Here is a 17,586-nt window from a genome sequence, read left to right as displayed (position 1 = left end):
TATGTGGTTTCCTTACAGTGGTTCCTATCAAAGAAAATTTTTTATCTAGCGAGGTCCCTATAATCACTAATTTTAAAGCTTGTATATTATATCTCAATGTTGCATATTAAATAATAATAATTATACAATTATAATGCATTTAAATAATAAGAACCAATTAAATATAAGAAAATATTTTTATTACAATAATCATAACTTAATTGGAAAATTAACAATTAATAGACCATTCTTTGAGCTACTTAGCTTAAACCATCTTCCACTTTTATGTTCCTGACCCACTGCTGCGTACAATTGCTTGCCATCTGTGGTAAACTGCATACAGTTAACAAAACCAACGACTTCTATACTAAACATTGGAATAAACTTTTTGTATGAATCACATACTTTCCACAATCTAATATTGTTATCGTAGGACCCTGAAGCAAACATATCTGAGTTGATCAAGGTCGCCAGACTGGTTATCCATCGTGGAACATCGTTTTCCTTGCCGTGTGCCTCTGTGGCAGTCCATAGAGGTTTCTTCTTTAACACACTCCATAGACAAATAGAACCATTATCACTGCCAGAGATAAAATGCTCCTCATCCAACAGCTTGACCACATCGATACTACCTTCTGGCCCATTGAAGATAAGCTGAGACTCTTCAACAATTTTCCATATCCTCACCGTTGTATCTCTTCCACCTGTAGTGATGGCTCTTTCTCTTGTCAGTGCATCGATAGATGTTATAGGACATTGATGACCAAATAGGGTTTCAACATATGCCATTTCATCTAAAGACCATATCTTAACCGATCTATCTTTGCCGGCAGAATACAAGTCATGGGTGTTTCTTCTAAAAACTAATCCAATGATAATGTCCTTATGACCTTTGAATGTGTGAACATGTTTTAAAGTGTGCGGATCCCAAATTTGCACATTATTTGAGTGATCTGCGGTAGCTAAGTACTTGGAGTCCGATGATATAGCAATGGAGGTAATGGCTCCTTTGAGGAAATTGGAATGACTTTTATAAGTGAGAGAGCCTAGTTTTCTTTTTTCGCGAACTCCCCACTTGACAATAGTGCCACTCTTGCAGCCCGTGAATACATACTCTCCATCATAGCTAATGCACAGGCATGTCAATGTAAGTCTGTGCTCTTTTGCTTTGACTAGCCGGATGTCATCAGTATGAGGAGCGGTATAACCGTCTGCGACTTCAACACGTAGTTTACCTTTTTGTTCTAAGTAATCTTTCTGCAGACGTTTTTCAATCGCATCGACTTCTTTCAATTCTGCGCGTTTTGCCTCCTCTTTTTCTATTTCTTCCAAATATTTTTTTGCTAATCTGAGCTTCTTCTCTTCCGCTGTTTCATGGTCGCTCTCGGAAGCCTCGGCATCGGAGAACTTCTTTAAATCTAAATCGCTGTCTGAAGAAGATTCATGTCCGTTTTCTAGGTTAGGAGCGCTGACTTTTTTTGGCTTTACCTTGTTTATTTTGTCACCTTTTCTTTTGTGAATTTTCCTTGATTTACCTTTTAAAAAGAACGATGATGACATAGTTGTTAAAAATATACTCTAAATAAAAATTAAAACTGCAAAATTCAGAAAAAGGGCACGTTGATTTGGCAGTTGGCGTGTTTTTGACGTTTGACACTTGAGTAATGAGTTTTTTTTTTCTTATTATGGCACTTCGGCTATTTAACCATGGCCAGTGTCGAGTATATTATGGCGGGAAAACAATATTCTTTAAATAATATATACATTATACAATTTTCAGCATTTTTCTATATTATTGTCAGGTCTAAAGCCTAGTTAAAGTCTTAGTAAAATTCTATACAGTCAAGAAGTCAAGTCGGTCGATTCAGTAAAGTGGTAGACGCTTTACCTGTGCGCTTTACCGAAACTTTCGATGGAGTTTTGAGGGAACACGAAATAGCTCGTTTCTGGATATTGCATCACTTTGTGTTGACTTGCGCCGCCCCTGGGACAGTGTCGTGACACCCCGGGGCGTCGCGACGCACAGTTTGGGAAGCCCTGTCCTACCAAAATTACCCATAAAAAAACCCAGATAACATGCAGTTAACACAATTTTGGAAAATAATACAAAAAGTAAAAACACATCGCTCTTTCTTCTCTCTCTCTTTCACATTCCCGGCAAAACTCCACGTCACAGTATAGCAATATGATATTAATATTGCTATACTGTGTCCACGTCTTGACTCTTGAGCTTTGACAAGACGTGTTATGTGACTTTGTTTTTCGCGGGGTCACATCACGCGCGGGAGACACGGCGTGTCCATTGTAGTGTTTTTTAGGATAACTTTCGGAAGCTATTTTAGTACCGAGTGATTATAAAAGAAAAAATACGTGTATTTTTATTTTTAACAATCAAAATTTGGAAGGAAGTTTAATTGCACCCTGTTACATATTAGATAATAATATGACCCATTGCAGTGAGACTCAAGCTTTTTTTTTATATAGGCCACAAACATATTTTGGTCTGGGCGTCGCGGGCAGCAACCAAATTTTTTTATGGTTAAATTAACAATGTTCTTCGTAATTAGCGATTTGAAAGTGGAAATTTTTCACGACTTTACCTTTTTTACTGGTGGACGTGAATTTTCAAAATAGTATTAAACTTCACGTAGGCCCACAGATCTAGCAAGGTTCGCGCTCTGCGCTCACATTCTATATTTATGCGTAGGCCACTGCCCACTAAATACTACAGTCCAGGCGCGGCGGGCCGCATACGGCCAGGGGAAGCAAAGGATGCTAAGCGGGCAGGAACACCTGTCACCTGTGTCTGTAAGTCCAGGCCTGCATCCTTATTCCATAAGTACGAACCAAGGAGAATTATACGTAATGGTACGAACTACGATAGGAATTAGGAGCATGCTGCATGACTGTCGACCGTAATATTTATTCAGATTAACTTTTAACTTAAAAGTTAAAGTCCATTTAGTACCAAGACTGTCGATAGAAAAATAAGATGTAGGTACTTTAGGCATAAATGTGGTTTTATTGTGGAAAGCTATAGAAAATATTTTAAAAATTAGTAGACCGATTACAGGATTTCCTAGTAGAAGAATATTGCACCACCCGCTGGTTGTCGACTATAGCCAGGATTAGTTTGCGATGAATGTACCCCAGAATTCATTAACTTCACACTGAATGGAGATCTACGTTCAGTTATGCCACCACGTCTCATTGTGTGGCCCTGGAAAATATTTGAAATAAAGACGATATTGATCTGCAAAATACGAGGTACCCACCTACCAAAATTTAATAATATTTACCATTGGTATAGAAGCTGGAGGAGTTTTATCTAGAGTATTTCGTAATTTTCGCCACGTTTCACATCCGACAGTATCTGGTTGTAAATTAACGTCCACTTTATCAGGAAAACTTTCAATGGAATGGTTGTATGTAGCTGATAAAATGATATCCAAACTATCTTGCGGTAAACTGTAAAACCAAAAGTTATTTTCTTCTATGCTGTTACGTAATTTATATCCTCTTTGCTCTACGTAAATTCAAGTTTTTTTTCAAAACGATACGAAGACTACGTTTGAGCTTAAAAACAGTCAAATACTTACTCAAATGGGTGATAGAAACTTAGTTTCCTGTAGCTTGCTAATGTATGATGTGAGAACAGCCTGGATCCTACGGGAACACCGAGCTTTTCTCTAGTAGAAAGAACAATTTCTTTATCTAAGGTGCCTTCTTTTTCTAATTGGGGTAGTAGCCCTTTATTTCTTACTTGCTTCTTCTTAGTCATATCGAATAAATTTTGAATAAGTCCCTAGGTCGCACATTTACCACATTACGAAATGCCACAAATTATTGCAAAAATAGATTTTGTATCCATAGCAACGACACGACAAACCCTGCGTTCCATTTATCGTTAAAACGCTCAAAATGCCTTCTATTTCGAGCATTTTGATCGTTTTTAGGGTTCCGTACCCAAAGGGTAAAAACGAGACCCTATTATTAATTACTAGCTGTTACCCGCGACTTCGTCCGCGTTAGTATAGTAGATCACGTCCCAAGTATTATTTATTGTACAAAAATATTCAATGTACAGCCACGGACGTAAAAAAAGTACTTTTTTTACGTCCGTGTGTACAGCATAGACTTTCCTACGAAATTATTATATATAGATGTTCCGCGCGGCTTCGCTTGCGTAATTTAGGAATTTCACGCGACCGTACATTTTTCCGCAAAAAAATAGCCTATGTACCTTAACGTGGTCTATTCTTCATGTTTGCCAAATAACATAAAAATTGCTCCAGTAGTTCTTAAGAATCTTAAGTTAATAAGCAATTTCATTTAATTTCCGTTTTTTCCACATTTTCCTCTATTTCTTCTCTCCTATTAGTCGTAGAATAATAAAATATAGCCTGTGGCCTTCCTCGATAAATAGGCTATCTAACACTAAAAGAATTTTTCAAATCGGACCAGTAGTTCCTGAGATTAGCGCGTTCAAATAAGCCCTTTCAAATAATTTCCCCCCGTTTTTTCCACACTTTTCTCTATTTCTTCGCTCTTATTAGTCTTAGCGTGATAAAAATATAACCTATAACCTTCCTCAACAAATGAGCTACCTAACACTGAAAGATTTTTTTAAATCGGACCAGTAGTTCCTGAGATTAGCGAGTTCAAATAAGCCCTTTCATATAATTTTCCCCGTTTTTTACACATTTTCCACTATTTCTTCGCTCCTATTAGTTTTAGCGTGATAAAATATAGCCTTCCTCGATCAACGGGCTATCTAACACTGAAAGAATTTTTCAAATCGGACCAGTAGTTCCTGAGATTAGCGCGTTCAAATAAGCCCTTTCAAATAATTTCCCCCCGTTTTTTCCCACATTTTCCTCTATTTTTTCGTTTCTATTAGTCTTAGCATGATAAAATATAGCCTATAGCCTTCCTCGATAAATGGGCTATCTAACACTGAAAGAATTTTTCAAATCGGACCAGTAGTTCCTGAGATTAGCGCGTTCAAACAAACTCTGCCGCTTTATAATATTAATATAGATTGATAGATTGTTATAAATGTATTTAACAGGAGCGTAAAACAATTAAGTAGCTGCAGAATTATAATATTAGTATAGATTACTCTATGCTAATACTAAGACTTCGATGACTGTCTGTCCGTCTGTCTGTCAGCTGGCTGTATTTCAAGAACCGCTATAGCTAGATTTTTGAAAATTTCACAGATTGTGTCATATCTGTTGCCGCTTTAACAACAAATACTAAAAACAAAATAAATTAAAATAATAATATGGGGCTACCATATAGATTAGGAGGTCACGACATTTTTGGTAACGATATCCAAAATGACTTATTTTAGATTTTTTTTTTTTTATGAAATAAGGGGGCAAACGAGCAAACGGGTCACCTGATGGAAAGCAACTTCCGTCGCCCATGGACACTCGCAGCATCAGAAGAGCTGAAGGTGCGTTGCCTGCCTTTTTAAGAGGGAATAGGGGAGGGTAGGGAAGGAATAGGGTAGGGGATTGGGCCTCCGGTAAACTCACTCACTCGGCGAAACACAGCGCTAGCGCTGTTTCACGCCGGTTTTCTGTGAGAACGTGGTATTTATCCGGTCGAGCCGGCCCATTCGTGCCGAAGCATGGCTCTCCCACGTATGAAATTGAGAAGATAAAGAGCAACTCTCTGATGCCAAATATGTCGGTCTGCCTGCGTAGAGTAGTTGCGTTCTCTGTATAGGGCGCATGAAAACCCAGTTATCATGACCAAAAAAAAATGATAAGGTAAATGGCTGAGTAAGTTATATTAGGTAAGTACCGTACTAGTTGTTCTCATATCAGTAGCGTAAAAACTGACCAAATATTCGGTTGCGTTATGAAGCAACGAGCGTTCAAAGTACGTGACTTATCGTAACCAAAAAAAAAAATGATCAGGTAAATGGCTGAAAACAAGGACGTTGAAGAAAAAGCGCGGGAACTCGCAAAGGGCGGACGCGGTATTTTTTCGGAAAATTTTAAAATTATTTTTTTATCTATAATTAGTTAATTAAATAGTGTAGTTTTAGTTTTAATTTTCTTAGTTTTTGTATATATTAATTTTATTTGGTAAGTTTTTATTTATATATTTAGTTCATAAGAATATTATGGAGGAGCCCGACCCGGGGGGACCTGGTCCCCCCGTTGGTCATTATGTTACGATATCGAACGATTCGAGCATGGACACCGACACCTCATGCTCTGTTAATACCAGAAAACGTCCAGCGATTCCTAGGAAGCGTTGCAAAAAGTGCCAGAAAAAAATAAAAAAAGACCCGAAAAAGGCCAAGCCTGATATCAATTGCATGTGTCTTAGCGATACCGAAAACCACAATATTCCTAAACAAGACATTATCCTTGAAACTCAACCTAATGTGAATACAACTCAAAAATCCCAGGGCTTAGATTCACGGGTCGGTAGGATGCTGTATAAAGATACAGACTCCTCTCCGTATATTGTCCATATACAAAAGGTACCAAAGTCACCTAATGAAAACATAAACTTTCACCCTATAGTGTTTGGCCATTACTTGAAAACAAATAACATTAAAAATATTGTAGATGGTAGTATTAAGAAAATAGCCAGAAACCGATTATCTGTAGCCTTTTCTTCATATAGTGAAGCCAATAGTTTTATAAGTAACCCTCAATTCAATTCAGAACAATTTAAATCTTTTATTCCATCATTTCAGGTTAGTAGGATAGGATTAGTTAGAGGCATACCTGCTGATTGGTCCGATGATGATGTTATAAATAATATTACTTTACCAATTGGATGTGGTGAAATACTAAAAATTAGGAGGTTAAAGAAAAAAACAATAGTGAATGGAACCGCTCAATTTATTAACACCGAATCTGTGGTAATAACATTTGACGGACAGACGCTACCAAAGAGAGTCTTCATGTGCTATAATGCACTTCCTGTAGACTTATATATATTCCCTACAATACAGTGCTTCAATTGCTGTAGATACGGACATGTGAAAAACCAATGTCGGTCAACTCCTAGATGCTTTAGGTGTGGCCAAGGGCATGCTGGTGATAGTTGCTCAGTTGAAGAGGAGTCTATTTACTGTTGTATTTGCCACGGTTCGCACATTGCAACTGATAAAAAATGCCCAGAATTCCAACGCCAAAAATCAATTAAGGAGTCAATGGCTCACAATTGTCTATCCTACTCAGAAGCTTCTAAGTTACATCCTCCCATTTCAAAATTATATTCTGACGTGTTAATATCATCTACTTCTTCATCATCATCACCTGTAAATACACAAAAATCATTTTTCAACAACAATAATAATAAACAGAATTTGAATTTAATACAACGGTCATATAAAAAAACTGTTTTCAAACAACCAAAATTGCCACAGAAACAACAAAATGGGTATGACAGACAAACACATAATAGCTTAATAAAAGATTATAATCCTCCATTAGGAGATAATGGATCTGCATATCCAGCTCCCGGTATTAACATGGATTCGATACAAGAAACAATTTTAGCATTAAACAAACTGATTACATCATTATCATCTTTATCACCGTCCAACGCTGCCATATTCACCACTGAATCACAAATTAATACCACTTCCAACAATGGACAACGTAGTCCAGTGGAATTGCCGCAGTGTGGTTAGTAAAAAACACGAAATTATTTTTTTAATTAATAAATACAAACCTATTGTTCTTTCCTTACAAGAGACATGGCTCAAGCCGGAATCACTTTTCAGGATTTCTGGCTACACTTGTCTCAGGGAAGACAGATCAGATGGGTATGGTGGTACAGCCATGCTCATCAAACACCCTCAATCATTTCATCACATTCCTCTTCCATCACATCACTCTGATTTTTCAATCATTGCTGCATCTGTAAATAACATATGTTTTGTTTCACTGTATATACCTCATCCTTCATATTGCATCTTCTCTGAAATAAAAAGTATTATTAGCCAATTACCACAACCAGTAGTAATTCTAGGAGACTTCAATGCACAGCATCAGTCATGGGGGAGTCACAAAGACAATCAATGGGGTTACGAAGTTTTAGATTTAATAGATTATAATAAACTGTGTATTCTCAATTCCGGCCAACCTACTCGGCGCACTGCTCCTCATGAAGGTTGTAGTGCACCAGATTTGTCAATATGTTCACCAAATCTATCATCTGTTTTTCATTGGAATGTGTTACAGTCAAGTCATGGAAGTGATCACTTTCCTATAATTCTATCATTTCCAGGTAAAGATAAAAGTAAATCGAATCAGTCTGAATCAATAAAGTATCATATTAACAATAATTCTAACTGGGATAAATTTCAAACTTCACTCAGGAATCAGTTATCTTTTCTTCCTGAAATATCATCAGAAAATGAGTCACTATGTGCTGAGGCTTTGACTGCAGCCTTTATAAAAGCTGCTGATGAATCATTTCCAAAAAAAAATACTTCACGTCATCATACACCATCTCCACCTTGGTGGGATCAAGAATGCACAGTTGCCATTAAGAATAGGAAAGAGATTGAAAAACAGTATAATACAAATCCAAACATAGCCAACTATCAGCTATATCTTGATTGCGTTAAGGATACTAAGAAATTATTCAGGAAAAAGAAGTTACTTAGTTGGAGAAATTTTTGCTTATCATTAAATCCCGGTATTCATCCTACTATAGTATGGAAAAACATAAGACGGTATAGATCTGCATTCACTATCCCATCTCACCCTATATCTGACTCTTTAGCTTCTGAGTTTCTAGATAATTTGGCTCCTCCCACTATTTCTACTGAACCTCCTCCTCCTTTACAAAATGTAAATTTTGAAGACCTAAATTCGCTTTTTACAATAGAAGAGTTAAAAGGGGTAGTACAAAACTTAAAAGATTCTTCTCCCGGATTAGATGGCATTCCATATTCTTTCTTTCAACATGCTGATGAGGAAATTTTACAATACTACCTCAAGTTAATAAACCAAATTTTAATAACTGGTAATTTACCCACTTCATGGAGAAAACAAAAAGTTATTCCAGTACCAAAACCCAACAAACCCCCATATTTGGCTACATCATATCGCCCCATTGTTCTATCCTCTGTTTTATTAAAGATTGCGGAACATTTAGCTAAAAACAGACTAGAATGGTTTGTAGAAAAACATAACCTCCTTTCGAATACACAGTTTGGATTCCGCAAAGGTAGAGGTACCATAGATAATATTGCCATATTAACCACAGATATACGCACAGCATTCACAGAAAATAAATCTGTTGTTGCATCTTTTTTGGATATAAATTCTGCATATGATAATATTATTATAAGTATCCTAAAGGAAAAGCTAATTCAATTTGGTTTGCCTTTAATTTTAGTAAATTTCATTATTAATATTTTAATAGAAAGAATAATAATTTTAAATAACTCTTTGGAAACTAGAACTGTTCGAAAAGGCATTCCTCAGGGGTCAGTCTTAAGTCCACTACTTTACGATATATACACATCCGACTTAGAAAATTGTCTAGATTTAAGTATCATAAAATTACTTCAATATGCAGATGACAAGGCTATTTATGTAATCAATAGTTCGATAAATATTGCATGTAGAGATCTTATTAGCGCTTTGAAACAGTTAAAATCTTGGATGGACAAGCATGGCTTAGACTTGTCTATCAATAAAAGTTCCGTCGTCTTATTTACCCGTATGCGTATGCCTCCTCCTATTACTATTATTTATGATGGAGTGCCAATTCCCGTTAAAGACAAAGTCAAATTTTTAGGGCTATATTTAGATGGAAAATTAAATGGCAACGCACATATCGATTACATCTGTTCCAAATGTGAGCGGCTTCTAAATATGTTAAGGTGTTTATCTGGTGTCTGGTGGGGATCACATCCATTTACTATGAAATTAATTTATAATGCAATAATTAGGAGCGTCCTAGATTATGGCACTTTTCTTTTGGAGCCGTGTAGCGTAACTGGTTTACAAAAAATGGACAAAATACAAGCGAAAGCCTTGCGTATAATCTGCGGAGCTATGAGATCATCTCCAATAAACGCACTTCAGTTGGAATGTTGCGAACCTCCTCTTCAACTCCGTCGACAATATCTGGCGGATAAATATTTTGTTCGTTGTTATCAATTTAAAAATCATCCCTTAATTCCAAAACTTAGAACTTTATTTCAACTGTGTCATAGTAATAATAAATACTGGCATCATAAATCTCATCCCTTACTTCTTACTAGTTATCGTAAATTCTTAGTAATTGACGCCCCCACTTTTCGTTCTCAAACTTTTCCATTATTTGATTCAGTATATGAAGCTCTAACGCTTGTGCCAGATATTAGACTTGACATTGGCATTCAAAAAACAGATACATATTTTGCTAACAATATATTTAAGTACATCACGAATAACAATTGGCAGGGTTACCACCACATGTATACAGATGCATCTAAGGATACTACAGATAGTTGTGTTGGAGTTGGTGTCTACCATTTACAATATAATATTGTTCAAAAAGTAAAGTTTCCGCCTGAAACATCTGTTTTTACAGGAGAGTGTTACGGCCTTTTTAAGGCTGTTGAGTATATTTTACTTGGCAGGCTTAAAGAGACACTAATATTTACAGATTCTTTAAGCTCTCTACAATCCCTAATTAAATTTCCTTTTAAATCAAAAAATTGCTATCCAATTATTGTCCAAGTTAGAAACCTTCTATATCAATGTAAACTTCAAGGCTTTTCAATAACATTTATATGGATACCGAGCCATTGCGGAATTGTTGGCAATGAAATTGCCGACAAATTGGCAAAAGAGGCTGTTTTCAGTGGTGATTTGTTCCCTTTTAATAATTATGCGCATGATTTGGCTGCTCTGGCACGGAGTTCCCTATTGAAATCTTGGAATAAGTCGTGGGCCTTGAGTAGCCAAACAAAAGCTATACAGTATCGTAAAATTCAATCAGAGATCCCTACTAAGCCCTGGTTTTCTAAAATATTCCTCTCTAAAAATATAACAACATCAATTATTCGGATGAGACTGGGTCATATGTGCATTCCAACGCATCTTAGGAGAATTGGCGTTAAAGATGATGATTTATGTGACTGTGGAGAAGTAGGTGACTTAAACCACATTATCCTATCGTGTTCCCTCCACGATCATTCCCAACTGTATAATAAACTATCTTTAATCCCTATTCCATTTCCTACTTCTGTAAATATACTACTTGCTTCCAATGATAAATATGTATATAATTGTATATCTAATTACTTAACATTAAATAATATTAATATTTAGAATAAGTTATATGTCATTTAGTTTATTGTAGAATTTAATTATTTACCACACTGATTTAATTAACTTTCTTCCAAATTCCGTTTCCTTTTATTCCTTCCGCCGTTCCTTACCTTTTTACCCTGTCTGTGGCACAATACGCATCCTTTGTGTCAAGTTGCCAAAATAGAAGAAAAAAAAAAAAAAAAAAAAAGGACGTTGAAAACGTCCTTGGCTGAAAATTACAAATCGTAAACTGTCAGTACGTACTAGCTTAGGTGGATATTAGATTATCATATATATTGGATCCGAGATCATGAGTCAATGATATTGGATAATGTAATTTATTGGCACCAAACTGACCAAATATTTGGTTGCAATTCATAGTTATCGGCGACCTATGTCTGAACGTATATTCTGCGTAGGAATCTGCAAAAAAAAAAGTAAATAAATTCTATGATCATATTATATAGGATCCAATATATAGGTATGATCATTTGATCATATCTGCGTATTACATTATCATATTTCATGGTGGGCTTCCATACAAAAAAACACATTTTTTACCTAATTTTGTTTTTTAATGGTACAACCCTTCGTGCTCGAGTCCAACTCGCACTTGGCCGATTTTTAACGCTCAATGGAACGCGGGGATAAACGATCAAAATTCAAAACGCCCAACCATACAGAAAAATTGCCTCATATTTTGAGCGTTTTTAACGCTGAATGGAAGTGGAACGCGGGGAAAACAGTGGAGCAGATGTAGACGACTCTTCTCCTTTCTCAGGCCTGTATTCACTTTGATTAGTTTGAACTTTGATGTGATAAGTGCAGGTACCTACCTAATTAATAATCAGGAGTGTGTACTGTGGACAGCGACTGATTAGTGCCAGTCCTTTAATTTATCCTAATCACTTTATCACCTGCACTCGCATTAATCAAAAATCTGCATTCACTTTGATTATTATAGTGCAAGTGCAGGTGATTGGGAGAAAATAAACAACTTGCAATCCATTACAGAAAATGGGTCGAGGAGAGTTGAGTGGGTGAATATATTTTAGTAGCCGTGGTAGGCTTTACCATGTACTATAATTATTATGATTAATTATGAAAATTATGATGCATCACGCAGTCAAAAATGCGCCGTAATGACGATATCAAAATACCTGTTTATTTTTTTGAGCGTGCAGTAACTAATTAATAATTATAACGGTATTCATGTAGATTTCGCCTCTATATGGGAGCTGGGACGCTAATCTTCCGAGCGGCCCCTACATTCAAAGTTAAAGTATCAACTTAAAGATGCGTTAGTTATCCTAGAAATAAATAAAAATCAATATTTTTATTTACATTTTATTAAGAAATAATATTAATAAACTTAAAGTCGTGGGTGATGGCCATGGTTTGATGTCTCTCCAATCTTGTCAATATTTAAAGAGAAGGTTTCAAAAGTGTTCGAGTTGTTAGTTAATAATTAAATTAAGAGGAAAAAAAAGCATAAACCTTTTCTTTAAAAGAGATCTAGAAAAAAATAGGAATTACACATACACATCCGTAATGTCCCATAGAAGACTGCATCATTTAGGCAGGGAGGGAGTTTCATATGTTTTAGAAACCTAGGGGGCGTATCTGCAAATCACAGCACACAGCACAGGAAACTGCCACAGCAATCAGGCCAGCGAGCAGCACCGGCCTGGCAAACAAATTAATGTATTAATTTCCTATATAACAGGTTTACTTATCTTGTCACATAATATATCAAAGAGTATGAAATTCACAACCTTCACTCATAAAAACATTTGGGTCTATTGGCATATCTTGGTACAATAAAAATAAAAAGTTACTCATAACTTTATGCAGCAACAACAGCAATTCAGCAGTTGTCAGCAAACCCCCTCCCTGCAACGCCTCGCTCCACCACGCCCTGAGCATACCAACATCACCGTTAATGTTCAGTTTTACATTCCTTCAAAACGTGTACTCATTACTAGGGATGTAGTAATCAAACTCATTAATACATAGTTAAACACTTGCCTTATAAATAACCACTAAAATACTATGTAGTTTTGAAAGCTTTATTATGCTTTTATTTTATTTACATGTATACTGTGAACTCACAAGTATAGAAAAAAGGTTGTTTATTTGGGTTTTAGGAGTCTACAGCTCGATAGGTACTAGGGTAAGGATTTTAATTACAATAATTTTGGAGACATTAAATATTATTTACCACATAGAGGTTGAAATAAGCCCAATTTAGCTTAAAATCCCTTTCATGTTCTTCTGTTAAAAAACCTGTAATTGTATTCCTCATAGTGGGGACCTAGGTAAAGATTTTACAGAATAAAGTTAAGTTTAATCTCATTACATCCAAGGGGTCAGCTCGCACAAAGACACGGCTCAGCATTTTTAAGATAGCAATTCAAAATCGAATTTTACTTATACAAAAATATATTATGTACTATCAGAGAAGTTGATTCCTATGCAAATTGGGGACCCAAGTAGTTTGGTTGCGTTACGTCAAACCCAGCCGACAGATCACAATTAACATTGAATTGTCATATTCGACTGATGCTGGCAACTCCTAAATGGGGAGGCTTACGCCAAAAGAAGAAGAAGAAGACCAAATAACGTTGGTCTGTCAATTGCATAGGAATAAACTTCCTCGATGGTACATGTTTCATAACACCTGTGAATGATTAATATAATATATCTTTGTACATAGTAATTTTAACTTTGAATTGCAATGTTAATAATGTTGGGACGCATCTTATCATAAAATTATGTTAACTGACACTAATGTTTTAACAAAAAAGTTGTCTATATCTAATACTTCAATTCCATATGTCTCTACATAGTGTCCACAGAATTGTTGCATCACACATTGAAGTTGTACAAATATTAACACATGCATTACTATCTAGCTTTGATAATGTCGAGTCAATGTAATGGTGTGACTGTGTATTACTTAATTGTAGTACCTGGGAGGCTGCTCCGTGTCTCATGGTCTGTCAGCTACACAGTGTTACACCACAGTAACCTGCAAGCAGTTTTACATGATACTTATTAAAATTATACATATTTAGTGCTTCAACTCCCAAGCAGCCATATGCGGCCGCAATAACAATAGATAAGCTATTGTGTCTGGTTTCTCCACGATCGAGGTATTAAGCCATTGTCAGCAACTTAATAAATTATACTTAACCCATCGATCGTGGAATAACAAGACACAATAGCTTATCTATTGTTATCGCGGCCGCTTAGGGCTTCATGAATTAAGGGGTGGTATAACATTGTAGTATTGGAGAAATTGATGAAGGGCAGCTGATAACCTATGTAGCTATTACATAACATAGGTATACCAGATTATTTCCTGTCTTATGAAAACAGCTGGTAATGTTTAAAAAATAATTTAAATAGCATGGACTTATGAGGCTGAGATTCAAATATTATTTCTAGAACTCATTGCCTATTGATACATTAATTAAAAGAAACCATAATACAAGACATGGAATTACCAAAAACATCTTTTACATAGCAGACCTGTGCAGTGTAATAATAATGTAAATCTCACCATCAGTTTAGTGTCTGGAGCGGGAACGAGAGTGGCTGCGGCTGCGAGAGCGTCCGCGGGAGCTCTTGGAGTCGGAGCGAGACCTGGACCGAGAGCGGGAGCGGGACTTGCTGCGGCTGTACGACCGCCTGCGCGAGCGCGACCTGGATCGACGACGTGAACGAGACCGTGAACGGGAATAGCTAAAACATACAGTGTACAGCATAAACATGTGTTGCATAGTTGGGACCATCACCTTTTCTATTACATGCACATTCAGTACATTGCTATCAGTGGCGTAAACTGCTACGTAATTAATTTTGACAAATGTGGAGAAAACTGAAACTCAACCAAATTAACATACCATTGTATTTCTTTATTCCACGGAAAGGAGGCATTTAAATTGGTTCACAAGCAGGAAGTAGGAAGTTTTGTTAACAAGTGGATAAGTGAAAATATTTAAAATATACTGTAAGTCGCGCGGCTGCCGCTGGCTGCACTACTCGCAACTTAATGTGAAGGCAGCCTAAAAGGCTGGTATATCACTGGATATGATACGTACCTCCTGCGTCTGTCATAACGGCTTCTGTACGGTGACGAAGGTCGACCGTAGCGCGCCATCTGCACGCGCAACTCCCTGCCGTCCAGCATGCGCCCATCTATGGAGTCCAGAGCTTCTTCAGCATCACGTCTATCGAAAAACCTAAAAACAACACGCTACATTGTAGATAGGTCGGTTTAAAACATTAACCTACAAAATGAGCAATGACAAAACTCACGTACCTGACGAAGGCAAATCCCCTACTTTCCCGGGTGTACCGATCTCTGGGAATATAAATATCTCCAACCTCGCCACATCTTTCGAAAACACGGCGCAATTCTTCTGGAGTTGTTCTATACGTGAGATTATCAACTTTCAATGACACCATGCCATCGATGCGCGGCGGTGGCCGACCGTAACTCATTTTCACGAATTACTTTAACTTCACTCAAACAGAAACGATCACACCGAATATTCACCAAGAAACTACTTATTATCTAAAAAGAAGCAATATGGCGCCAACAGGCGGTGGAATTTTCTACAGAAATCCAAATGCGGATGAATAAGCGTCACAAACGTCAGTCCACAGTCTCCACCATAGATAAAGTATTAAATCATAGATAAAGTCTATACTCTATGGCCCCATCCCCACCCGCGCGTGAACCGCGCGCGACGCCGCGGATTTTCCGCGAAACGTGAGTGTGGATCCGGTTCGCATATTTTTCGCACTTCGCGGTTGGTTGACTGGTTCCCCGACCGCATCCCCACTCGCGCCCGAAACTTGCGCGACGCCGCGGCGCCGCGAAATTCCTGCGAAGCATGAGTGAGAGATCCGATTCGCATATGTTTCGCACTTCGCAGCCCGTTCCCCGATTGTTGTCGGTTTTCTGTCCCGCGACAAAGAGATTTTTTTAAATCTTTATATTTTAATAAGGGCTTTTGCCATTCAAGACATGCCAGCATTGTTTAGTGAACAGAATATAATTAATCCTACTTTATACTTTATTACTTTTTACTTTATATACTTTATTACTTTATACTTTATATACTTTATTACTTTATTTACTTTATAATATTATAAAGACGAAACTTTGTTTGGATGTATGGATGTATGGATGTTTGTTACTCTTTCACGCAAAAACTACAGAATGTATCTTAATGAAACTTTACAATAATATAGCTTATACATCAAAATAACACATAGGCTACAATTTTAACTGACTTTCAAAATGGGGGAGGTGTTATGTTCGTTTTTTTTATATTCAACGATTACTCCGCCGTTTGTGAACCGATTTTCAAAATTTTTCTTTTGGCGTACAGAGTGTCATCCCAATTTGGTACTTTACTCACAAAAGTGGTGATCTGATGCTGGGAGCCATGACTAATCGAGGGAACTCCTTAAAATTTATATGGAAACATGTGGTGACTTCGGTTTCGTGGGAAGTAGTCTAAGCATATGCAATCAACAAGTAAGATTTTGCACCAAGGTATACCATGATTAGATTGGGAAGGTGCTGAGAGAACTCCTTTGCATTGCTTTAAGAACGGAAAGCATATGCTACTATGCAAATTACATTCATCATCACTACCACATTATCTACACTACTATTATAAAGTGGAAAGATTTGATTGTTTGTTTGTCTTGAATAGGCTCCGAAACTACTGGACCGATTTGATTATTTTACCATTGGAATCCTACATTAACTCTGCTGAACATAGGCTAAATTTCATTTTGGAAAAAAATAGGGTTCCGTAAGATATTTGGGATTTTCGGACGCAAGGTGTAAAAAATCAACCAGAAAATTTACTTATTTTGCGTACGCTGCCTAAACTATAAAAGATATCCATACAATGTTCTAAGTAAATGAAGATCTTATAATTATCTACAAAAATGTCCGCGACACACTATACCTATGTCAAGTGAGGCACAACAACCATTATTTTATTTAAAAATCTTAATTTTTTTGGACTACATATTTTAAACGCATTTATTTTACTCATGCTAATAATCCTTATCGAAAAAAAAATTATTTCATCTCTAAGTACATTATATGTAGATAATATTTGGTCTTTGAATGATTAAAATTGGACGTTTGGTTTAGAAGTTATGGTGAAATTAAAATATTACGATAGTGGGCGCGTCACCAAGGCGAGCGTGCGCGTGCGGGAGGAAGACAATCTGTGCAGTGTGCAGCCTGCGTAGGTATAATGACTGCGTCGTCGTC

General features: G+C 36.7%; 3 protein-coding genes and 1 long non-coding RNA gene across 5 annotated transcripts; all 4 read right to left on the bottom strand.

Annotated features, from left to right (window-relative positions):
- Nucleotides 1-157: 157 nt before the first annotated feature.
- LOC121732790 (U3 small nucleolar RNA-interacting protein 2) lies at nucleotides 158-1,619 on the bottom strand. The gene has a single exon (XM_042122768.1). It carries the CDS (start codon nucleotides 1,537-1,539, stop codon nucleotides 190-192), a length of 1,350 nt encoding a protein of 449 aa, XP_041978702.1. The 5' UTR covers nucleotides 1,540-1,619; the 3' UTR covers nucleotides 158-189.
- Nucleotides 1,620-2,978: 1,359 nt separating this feature from the next.
- Nucleotides 2,979-3,844, bottom strand: LOC121732796 (protein C1orf194). The gene is made up of 3 exons (XM_042122775.1): nucleotides 3,579-3,844; nucleotides 3,279-3,447; nucleotides 2,979-3,199 (listed from the first exon to the last, which is right to left on the bottom strand). The coding sequence occupies exons 1-3, from the start codon at nucleotides 3,758-3,760 to the stop codon at nucleotides 3,059-3,061; spliced, it is 492 nt and encodes a 163-aa protein (XP_041978709.1). The 5' UTR covers nucleotides 3,761-3,844; the 3' UTR covers nucleotides 2,979-3,058.
- A 3,240-nt stretch (nucleotides 3,845-7,084) lies between these two features.
- On the bottom strand, nucleotides 7,085-8,723 carry LOC121732798. The gene is made up of 2 exons (XR_006036436.1): nucleotides 7,690-8,723; nucleotides 7,085-7,271 (listed from the first exon to the last, which is right to left on the bottom strand). It is a non-coding gene; the product is annotated as an uncharacterized LOC121732798 (long non-coding RNA).
- Nucleotides 8,724-12,609: 3,886 nt separating this feature from the next.
- Nucleotides 12,610-15,936, bottom strand: LOC121732794 (serine/arginine-rich splicing factor 2-like). 2 transcript variants are annotated; one of them, XR_006036432.1, is made up of 5 exons: nucleotides 15,604-15,936; nucleotides 15,383-15,523; nucleotides 14,842-15,023; nucleotides 14,249-14,307; nucleotides 12,610-13,194 (listed from the first exon to the last, which is right to left on the bottom strand). XR_006036432.1 is itself a non-coding variant. In XM_042122772.1 (4 exons), the coding sequence occupies exons 1-3, from the start codon at nucleotides 15,783-15,785 to the stop codon at nucleotides 14,849-14,851; spliced, it is 498 nt and encodes a 165-aa protein (XP_041978706.1). In that variant the 5' UTR covers nucleotides 15,786-15,936; the 3' UTR covers nucleotides 13,945-14,307; nucleotides 14,842-14,848. The 2 variants fall into 2 exon arrangements, 1 of the variants encoding a protein (XP_041978706.1); XM_042122772.1 differs by lacking the exon at nucleotides 12,610-13,194 and having other exon boundaries at nucleotides 13,945-14,307.
- Nucleotides 15,937-17,586: the final 1,650 nt, after the last annotated feature.

The sequence above is a fragment of the Aricia agestis genome, chromosome 12, assembly GCF_905147365.1.
Source record: "Aricia agestis chromosome 12, ilAriAges1.1, whole genome shotgun sequence".
Lineage (NCBI taxonomy): Eukaryota > Metazoa > Arthropoda > Insecta > Lepidoptera > Lycaenidae > Aricia > Aricia agestis.
Note: the sequence above shows the minus strand (reverse complement) of the source record. Positions and strands in the feature narration are given on the sequence as shown.

Coding starts and splice junctions, on each gene's coding strand:
- LOC121732790 (XM_042122768.1), bottom strand. CDS start 1,539: ATGTCATCATCGTTCTTTTTAAAAGGTAAATCAAGGAAAATTCACAAA.
- LOC121732794 (XM_042122772.1), bottom strand. CDS start 15,785: ATGAGTTACGGTCGGCCACCGCCGCGCATCGATGGCATGGTGTCATTG. Junction 15,524..15,603: donor AGGGGATTTGCCTTCGTCAG/GTACGTGAGTTT, acceptor TGTTGTTTTTAG/GTTTTTCGATAGACGTGATG. Junction 15,024..15,382: donor CGTTATGACAGACGCAGGAG/GTACGTATCATA, acceptor TGTATGTTTTAG/CTATTCCCGTTCACGGTCTC.
- LOC121732796 (XM_042122775.1), bottom strand. CDS start 3,760: ATGACTAAGAAGAAGCAAGTAAGAAATAAAGGGCTACTACCCCAATTA. Junction 3,448..3,578: donor AGTTTCTATCACCCATTTGA/GTAAGTATTTGA, acceptor TTGGTTTTACAG/TTTACCGCAAGATAGTTTGG. Junction 3,200..3,278: donor CTCCAGCTTCTATACCAATG/GTAAATATTATT, acceptor AATATTTTCCAG/GGCCACACAATGAGACGTGG.